Below are 9,335 nucleotides of genomic sequence, written 5' to 3'. Positions count from 1 at the left end.
TGGCTGAACTGGTCCCTACTTAGGAAGACAGAGGCAAAGAAATCGTTAAATATGTTAGCTTTGTCATCTGGTGTGATGACTAAGTTGCCCATCGTGTCCTGCAGGGGCCCCACATTACCCGGGACCCTCTTTTTACCCCCTATGTATTTGAAGAAGGACTTCTTATTGTCCTTAATCCGGGAAGCTAGTCCTATCTCCAACTCTGCCTTGGCCCTCCTGACTGCCCCCCTACATCCTCGGGCGACTATAACATAGTCCTTCTTGGCGATGACCCCATCTCTCCATTGGGTATATGCCTCCCTTTTAGCAAGGAGACATTCCCGGATGCTCTTAGTGAGCCATGGGGGTTTATGTGCCCTCCTGCTCCCTTTGACCCTTGTTGGGATTACCTCCCTTTGGGCATGGAGGATCGTCTCCTTAAGGAGCAACCACTCACCTTCGACATCTGATTCCCTTCCCCTCTGGGTCCTCAGCGCTTCCCCAACTATCCTCCTTAGCTTGTTGAAGTCAGCCCTCCTAAAGTCTAGGGCTGTTGCCTTGCTGCAGCCCTTTGCCACCTTACGCTGGATGGTGAATTCCAGCAAGCGATGATCACTGTCTCCCAGGTGGCCCATCACCCGCAGCCCCCTCACCAGGTCATCACCCGTGGCCAGCACTAGGTCCAACAAGGCGTCTCCCCTGGTGGGACTGTGCACCTCCTGGGTTAGATGGAGGTCCTGCAGTCTGGCTAAGAACCGACGTGAGCGATCAGACTTGGCTGACTGCTCCTCCCAGCAGATGTCTGGGAAGTTTAGGTCCCCCATGATGACCACATCCTTAGCCCTCACTGCCTCTGTAAGCTGACCTAAGAATTCCAGGTCGAGCTCTTCTCCCTGGTTGGGAGGTCTATAATAGACTCCCACCGTTAAGTCTCTCTCCCCTGGACTGCCTTTTACTCTAACCCAGAGCACCTCAGAGTGCCCCCCCTCTACCCCCATGCTAATTAACGAGGAAGTATATTCCTCCTTGATGTAGAGTGCTACTCCTCCACCTTTCCTTCCTATCCTGTCCTTCCTGTATAGCCTATAGCCCTTGACACTCACCGCCCAGTCATGCGATGAGTCCCACCACGTTTCTGTGATCCCTACTATGTCAGGGCTGGTGACAGCTAGGAGGAGGGCGAGTTCCTCCTGCTTCTTCCCCATACTTCGAGCATTCGTGTAGAGGCATTTGAGGCCTTCAGCGGTTGTGCCCACTGACCCCCTAGTCACAGCAATGCCCCGTCCCCTATCGCTTACCTGTTTCTCCGTTTTGACCATTGGTCTGGGCTCGCTGGCTGTTGCTGGGCCTGGTATCTCATCGTCTCCTCCGCCCTCATCTTCCCCCTCCCCCGACGAGCCTAGTTTAAAGCCCGCCGAAGGAGGTTCACCAACCTGGAAGAGAACACACGCTTACCTTTAGGGGAAAGGTGGAGCCCATCCCATCCCAGCATGTCTCTCATCACGATGTGCCGGTCATGGCTGAGGAAGCCAAAGCCCGCCTCGAAGCACCATTCCTGTAGCCTCCAGTTGGTCTCCGCAATGCACATCTCGTGACGTCTGCCGCGTCCGCTCACTGGCAGGATGGAAGAGAAGACCGCCTGTGCGCCCATCTCCCTCAGCACGCCTCCCAGAGCATGGTAGTCCTCCATCAGGCGATCAGGGGCTCTCCTGGCCGCATCGTTAGTACCCACATGGACAAGGACCATGGGGTAATAATCGGAGGGCTGGATGATGGACTGGAGCATCCCCTTCACATCCTGAATCTTCGCTCCGGGCAGGCAGTATACCTCACGTGCTGAGGGATCCTGGCGACAGATGGGGCCCTCCGTACCTCTCAGGATGGAGTCACCAATCACGATGACGCGACGCTTCCTCCTCTTAGGCCTCTTGACTCCCGCCGCCCGCACAGGACATTGTGTGCACAAAGTCTCCTCCCTGGAATCTTCCACTGCTCCCTCCTCCTCCAGGGCTGCCAGGACCTCATATCTGTTCTCCAGATGGACAGGAGGAACTGGTGCCGCAACATGGTTAATAGCTCTGGCGCGGGAGACTGTCTGCCACTCAGCGGTGGAGGGCTCATCCCGGTCTGCCCTCTCCTCTGTTGTATCACCCTGCAGAGAAAGAAAATACCTATCAATTTCCTCCTCTGCCTCACGGATTCCCCTCAGCCTGCTAACCTCCTCCAGGAGCTCCTGCACCCGCTCCTCCAGGGTCCTAAGGCGGATACCTACAGGACAGGTGCAGGAGTCCCCAGTCCCTGCCCCCCCAGACCTTGCCAGGCAGTTCCCGCAGGCCAGGGGGTTGGAGGACGGCAGCCCCCCCGAGGGCTCTGTCTGGGTGGAGGCCTCGGACAAGCCCCGGGAAGGCCGCGCCCCCCGGGCAGGGGCCCTGGCAGAACTCCGTGTCGACACCATCGCAGGAGTTGCTGCCCTTACTAGCAGAGCAGGGGTCAGCCTCTGGGCCCCGCCTGCTCGCCCGCCGGCGCGAACGCCGCCGCAAACACCGGCGCGCTCTTACAGACCGCGCCTGTTTGCGCGCTCTGTTCGCGCGGCTCGGGAGCGCGGCTCCCTACCGGCTCAGCTAAGAGGGACCCGGGGGGCTTCCCCTCCGGATCCGGCTCAGCTGCGCCGGCCCCTCAGTCCCTCAGCCCCACTTACCTTAGGGGGATCAGCTGCTGCTGGCCCCTCAGCTGCTCCGCTCGCCGCCGCCGCTTCTACTGCTGCACTCTCCTCCGCTCCGGGTCCAGAAAGGAGGCACACGTGTGGGAAGGACCCACGTGCGCCTGAGTCCCTCTTCTCCCCGCTGCTCCTGACCTCCAAGTGGCGGAAGCTACGTCAAACCGCCGTTTATAAAGGAGGCGGTTTGAATTACCCGCCGCTGCCTTACCCACCAATCAGGCGCTCCTGTTGTTGTTTGGTTTCTCCTATTTTCCATCAGGGCATTTAGTGGACTGGATGAGATATACTACATTTCTGGAGGTACAGCTGTAAGATCCAGGGATGGTGATGGTTCTGTTGTGGGGTGTAGTTATTGTGGAAGTGGTGGAGATACGTTGGCAGGTTTTACACCTCTTGTCCCAGCGTGGTCTGGATCCATTTGGTGTGCTTTGGACCATAAGAAGCTTGCTTCTGGTAATGAGATTGGTGAGGTTTAGTGTTTGTGTAAAGGCTAGGATGAGTGGTTCTGGGAATATCTCTTTAAGATCTGGGTCTTCTTCTAGTATGGGTTGCAATTGTTTGAGGATTTTCCTTATAGGTTCCTGGGAAGGATGGTATGTCATAACTAATGGTGTGCAATTTGTTGGGATTTTATTTTTGTAGTATAGCAGTTCTTCATGTGGTATCCAGGTGGCTCTTTCAAATGTACAATCTCTCTCTCTGGAGAAGTGTCATTGTTGAGTGAAAGCTCTTTTGAGATTTGCAAGGTGACAATCACAGGGGTTCTCCTCAGTGGAAATTTAGTAGTATCAAGGGCTTGGCTTTTTTGGGTACTTCTGTATGTTATGGGACAACATATGTTATCAGTTTCAGGACATGTGATAATTTAGAAAATTCATATGTAGGTCAATCATGCTTTAGACTGCCCCACCCACTTTGAGTCTTCTCCAGGACTAGCTCTAAAATTCTAAGGCTTGATGTAGTGTCACACACCAAAAGCTATGAATGTTTCACACGCAGTTTGAAAACAAATCTGATCTGCTAGAAAAACATTGTTCCTCTATTCTCTAGATGGTACCCTCCCCCACATTGTATTTCAGAGCTTCGGAACAAGAGAAATTTAATTTTGGCCATCCATCAGGCCTTTGAACCTACAAGCTACCAAACTAGAACTGTGCAGTTTGGTATAAAGTTATATTAAAAGCTCAGTTGGAATGATGCAAGTAGAACTGGATTTGAAATCAATCCTTAGAAATAGTTATTTAGAGAAGTAACAGCAACACGAGATGTAAAATATCTTCACTGCATGCTCTCAATAAACTCTTCACTACATGTTCTTTTCCCCTCTCTCAGTAGGTAGGAACATATATAAATAACCTGCTTTGATGTCCTGCAATATGGAACAGCAACCAACTCTGCAGGAGTGGATGCACCCCCTGCTCCCAGCCCAGGTTCAAACATGTTAACTGGTGTTCTGTGGTGGGGGCTCAATGTCTTCTACTTTCCATTAAATATTCATTGGAACAGAGACTGAAATGTCTCCCTCCCTCCTACAGGTGTGGATCCAAATGTCTAAGGCTTGGGATAGAAGTTACACATAAACCAGTTTAAGTTATCAGAAACTGGTTATAATCTGTAACAGACCAGAAGCTCAGTGCACTTAAACCACTTTCAAAGTGACTGAAACTGGTTTAAGATAAACCTGATTGAATGTAGTATCAGACTTAACTGATTTAGGTAAAACCAGTTATAGAACATCTGTCCCAAAACTTCCTGGTTCAAGATAGTGAACAGTCCCCCAGCATCCCAGGATGCTTTTCAGCCCTGGGTTGGGCTATGCTGTCTGCTCCAGCAGAGCAGGGTTGGCCCTGTCTCTCTGCTCCCTAGCCAGAATGGCTGGCTGAGAAGCAGGTGGGGGTGAGAGAGCCCAAGTCTTGATGCCAGTCTGGGTCTGTGTGGGGGAGGTGGCCTCACAAGCTTTCGCCACCTTGCTCCCCAGTCAAGCAGCTCAAGCAGGGGGGAAGAGGGGAAGAGCAGGGCATGGCCAGGCACAATTGGGGCCAGCAGGCTGAGGCATGGTGGGAGGGGGGTTTAAACCCCTTCCCTGGCTGGACAGGACCCCAGCTGTGATCTGCCTGGGGTGGGGGGGAGGCTTGTCATGCTTCTGCCCCCCACCACTCAAGGAGGGGGAGTGGGCAGCCCCTGTTAGGGTTTTCTCCCTCATTCCTCAGTGAAGTGGAAAGTGGAGGGGTATGCCCATGCTCCAGCCTGGGGCTCGCATGCTGGCCACATGGGACTGTAACCCAGGTCTGCCTGGGGAGGGAGCAGACCTTGCCAGGCTTCTGGCCCCATTTTTCTCACTACAGGGTGGGGAGGGCAGCTCCTGCCATGGTTTTGCCCCCCACTTTTCACTGGAGGGGCAGAATGACCATGCCCCAGCTGGGGTCTCCTGAGAGCCAGGGATGGGTTTTAAACCCCACCCCTCCAGCACGTTGACTTGGTTTGGGGGTGGGGGGGTGCCCCCCCATCTAGTCAACCCAGGTTGGGGTCCCATGCAAGCCAGGGAGAGGGTTTTAAAGCTCCCCCTCCCCTTGGCCTCAGCATACTGGCTGCAGGCTGGGGCCTGGCCATGCCCCTCCACTCGAGTAGGGGGGGGGGGGGAAGTCTTGGAGGGCTTCTTTCCTAGGTTCTGTCCCTTCTCTTTGGCAGTGGCTACTGGTGTGCTGTAGCTAGCCTGGCAGTGGCTAGCTTCTGGCCTGAGCCACACTGCAGACACATGGCTACATTTCTGGAATCAAAAGTGAATGTCTGTTCACTTGTTTCTCAGTTCAATCTATGCATTTTTACTAACCTGAAGAGATTTAATCAACCCAGTCTCTGGGTTTTTGACTATCTGTACTTAGCATAAGAGAGAGGGATGTGACACATTTTAACTTCTCCCCCTCTCTGGCTCAACTGATATTTATTTAAAAGTCCCATCTTAAACCACCTCTTAGCTTGGAAATAATACAGTCACATGGGAGGATGGGTTCAAGTCCTCTGTGGCAGAAAATTGATTTGAATCTGTGAGTTGCACACTCCCAGATGAATGTTCTTACCAATAAAGCTATTAAGTCAATATGGGATACCTGCTCTGGTGCTTTGTGAGAGGCCCAGTTTGATGGGCAAGCTATTAAAATGCCTATCAGATGAGATAGGTAGGAGCTCATGAATCCTGCCAGGGATTAGGTATGACCAAGGCACCTAGCTTCTTCAGCATTATCAAGATTTAAGCAGGTCTTCACATGCCCAAAAGCAGAAATTGAGGTACCTTAATGAACTTCACTTGTAGAGACTTAGGCAGATAGCCCATAATGTGGTTGGATAACAGCTGGTACATAAATTCATTTGTAAATTTAAGTGGAAGGCTTCTTCCAACACTCACAGTGGCTGAATAGCCAACTGGCAGCTACTCCAGCATGATCCAATTTCTAATTAAAAGGAGTCAAGGAGGTTGAACCAATAATAGACAGGGAAGAAGTAATGTGTAATGCATTAGTAAGGGAATTTTCAAAGTAAATAATTTGCAAAGTAAATAGTTTGTATAGTTTTTATCCATTTGCAAACCTTGAACCTATTTAAAATTTAAACAATTTTAGAAGCCTTAATTACTAAAATGGTTGAAGTCTGAACAGCAGTATTGTACCCTAAACTTAACAGGTTCTTATTCAATTGTTCTCTAATCATGTTAGTAAAGCTGTTTTTAAAAATGCATATTCTGGAGCTTAAACTCATAGGCTGCATCCACACATACAGGCAGGTATGTGATGCCACAAACTGAACACGTTGCATGCACAAAGCGGCTAATTTGCAGCGCAGGGGCAAAAAATTTGTTACTGGGATTTCCTGTTAGCCAAAAAAACCCACAGAAACCTGGGCCAGAAAGCAGTGTAAAGCATGCAAATATAGCATGCACCAGGAAAAGCATGGAAATGGGAAAGCAGGCTCCCCTATCTCTGCATGCTGCAGAGCCCATGCTGAGGCATGTTGCATCTCAGCCAATGCCCTCCCACAGCACCTGGAGCTTGGCTGGGAGCTGGGATGAGCTGGGCATGGGCAGTTTGCCCACAGCAGGACAATGCTGCAACAAAACACGTATGCACTGTGGCACAAAGTAGCAGCACAAATTTGTGCCACTACTCTTTGTGACATTGCAAGTCCATGCCCCTGCTCATCTGGATGCAGCCATAATGGCTGAAGTTTCATATTCATAAAGGATGGGCATTTTACATATAAAACAATTCCTCAAAATGGAGTTGATCAAAAAAAAAATGACAGAACACTCATCAATTAGAAAAAGCTGTTTCTCCCAAAGTTCAAATACAACCCCCCCCGCCCCACATACACACAATATGTCCATGGAAATGTGTTGGTTTTGGCATTGTTTTACTACAGAAAATAATCAAAATGAAGTATATCAATGATGTCAAAACATTCTGATTTTTTACATCAAAATGACTTTCATTTTTAAAAAATATGAAAATTATTACTATTGAGATGCAAAAATGAGATTTGAAATATTTCAACTTTATCAAAGTGGTTTGACTAACCTGAAATTTTGCAACAATTCTATTGTGCAAAAAATTAAAATTTAATGTGTAAATATAAATAAATTTACAAATTTCAGAGTTTTACCACACAGCTCTATTCAAAATGGGACTAGAATTGATATGTAGTCTTGTTGCCTCAAAGAAGATATTGGTAGTTCTTAGTCGCCAAATGTCATCCATTTTTTTTAAGACTTAGAAAATAATATAGATAGGAAACAGGGACAAGTTTTTGACTGGTAATCCTGGAGACTGTTTTCAGAGGAAATAAAATAGTAGATTAAATACACAAACATTAAGATAATAGTTTTATAGACAACAGACTACATTTCTAAGCATTTCAAGATTGCAACATAATTTAAGTTTCAGCACAGAACATTGTAACAGGCACTCCACTCTGTGACTGATGCCTCTTGGGAGTCAGCCCAGCCTGCTCACACTCCCCCAGTCCCCTTTTCACCTCCTATCACTCGCCTGCCATGATTTCATCTTTATGATTTTTTAAATTAGAGAGGCTGTCACCAGACACTGGGGTAGCCTTTTCCTCAGTGTCTTTCTTGGATGCAGTCATTTGGACTTCTCTGCCCCAATCTCTATGGGGCAGAGGAAACCACAATTGAGCCTTAGGGGCAATAATCCTGACCTCTAGCTGCCCCCATAGTCATACCCAGGCCTTGCAGATGTTCACTACTATTGTCCTCAGGAGGCACCTTGCCTCAATACACAGTCTGGTCTCAGGCTTACAAACCCTTGTTGGGGTTTTGGCCTTTCTCAGGCTTCCACCCCTCTTTCCAGTTAGGTTCCTTTCAGCTGAGGCTCCCAACACCGGGTCCTGGCTTATGAGAACCAACCCTCTCAGCTTCGGGGTCTCTGACCCTAGTTTTGCCCCTCTGGATCTGTGGCCCCTGGCCCTCTCAGCCCCAGGCTGTCTCTGGTTTACGCCCTGCCCTGACAGGATGCTAAGCTTAGGTGCACCCCACAGGTGCCTCACTATGCCCTCCACAGTCTCCTTTTTACAGCCGTACCCAGTCCACTGGTAACAAAGCTTAAACAAACAAGTCAAAAAATGCCCAAAGCACTGTAACTAAAGACCATCCCCACCCTGGATCATACTTACCTGAAAAGCTACAAGCCCTTTCACTTGCAGTTCCTAGGACAGCTCCAGCAACAGTCAATCCCTCTCCAACAGCCATTCAGCTCAGGAGCAATTTTCCCTGCTTCCTTCAGGGCCAGACTACCCTCCATCTTTAGAGCAAGCCTATTTATCCTGAGTCCGTACCGTTCTGGCCTGTCTGGCCTATTAGCTGGCCTGAGCACAGACGCTGCTCATTAGGCCTTGCCTGGCCAGCTACCTTACTCTGAGCCACAAAAATCCTTCCCATAAAGGCTCATCGCTGGTTCTGCAGGCCTCTCCCAGTAACAGGGTGAGGGTTGCCTGTTATAAATATATATGATTTTAGAAAGTTTTAATATATGCTTTTTTTTTAACACTTTGTCCTAAGTAGAAACCAGACTGAGATTTTTTTCTATGCTTTGAGAATGTAGAGAAACTACAACAACATTTTGGTTAAAGGTTATCAAATACTCTCTCTTTCCCTAGAGATTTCTTGGATGGTTTTGGTAAATGCAGCCCAGATGTTTGGTATTTTAAATAGATTTAGAAGTTATACTAAGTAGACATGAAAGAAAACTTAGAAGAGTAGCATTTTCAGTGGCAAGAAATTCTAAAATGAGATACCGAACAAAAGACACTATCTACAATGTCAGGTTAGATTAAGGGAACAAGTACATGTATTCCACTGGAATGTGTGGCACAACTTAGAGGTCATCAACATATAATCAAAAACATCCAGCACCCAAGTTTAAATTTCCATAGGATATATTTATTTTTTAAATGTTGTATAAACTTACAATCCTTATTCTTTTTTACATGCTATTATCGTCATCATTATTATTATTAATAGTAAAAACAGCAGTAGAACAACAAGAATAATGATAATATAGTACTTAGAAGCCCTAAATTATAGATGTGGACTGAAAAAGGCTGAATACGTAGGACCAGCCATTTTCAA

The 9,335-nt window shown here is 48.4% G+C and overlaps 1 protein-coding gene across 1 annotated transcript; it reads right to left on the bottom strand.

The window, feature by feature from the left end:
* Positions 1 to 1,378: 1,378 nt before the first annotated feature.
* LOC149869424 (uncharacterized) lies at positions 1,379 to 8,655 on the bottom strand. The gene is made up of 3 exons (XM_090037706.1): positions 8,621 to 8,655; positions 2,678 to 2,849; positions 1,379 to 2,131 (listed from the first exon to the last, which is right to left on the bottom strand). Exons 1-3 carry the CDS (start codon positions 8,653 to 8,655, stop codon positions 1,379 to 1,381), a joined length of 960 nt encoding a protein of 319 aa, XP_089893832.1.
* Positions 8,656 to 9,335: the final 680 nt, after the last annotated feature.

Source organism: Crocodylus siamensis, chromosome 3, assembly GCF_052110815.1.
Source record: "Crocodylus siamensis isolate JL-2025a chromosome 3, ASM5211081v1, whole genome shotgun sequence".
In the NCBI taxonomy this organism is placed as follows: Eukaryota; Metazoa; Chordata; order Crocodylia; family Crocodylidae; genus Crocodylus; species Crocodylus siamensis.
The sequence above is the reverse complement of the archived record's forward strand: the minus strand, read 5'-3'. Positions and strand labels throughout refer to the sequence as shown.

Bases quoted from the DNA above. Each gene is read 5' to 3' on its own strand.
- LOC149869424 (XM_090037706.1), bottom strand. From the start codon at position 8,655: ATGAGCCTTTATGGGAAGGATTTTTGTGGCTCAGA. The intron at 2,850-8,620 runs GTAAGGTAGCTG...GGTTTGACGTAG, and splicing joins AAGGATTTTTGTGGCTCAGA to CTTCCGCCACTTGGAGGTCA. The intron at 2,132-2,677 runs GTAAGTGGGGCT...CTTTCTCTGCAG, and splicing joins CAGCAGCTGATCCCCCTAAG to GGTGATACAACAGAGGAGAG.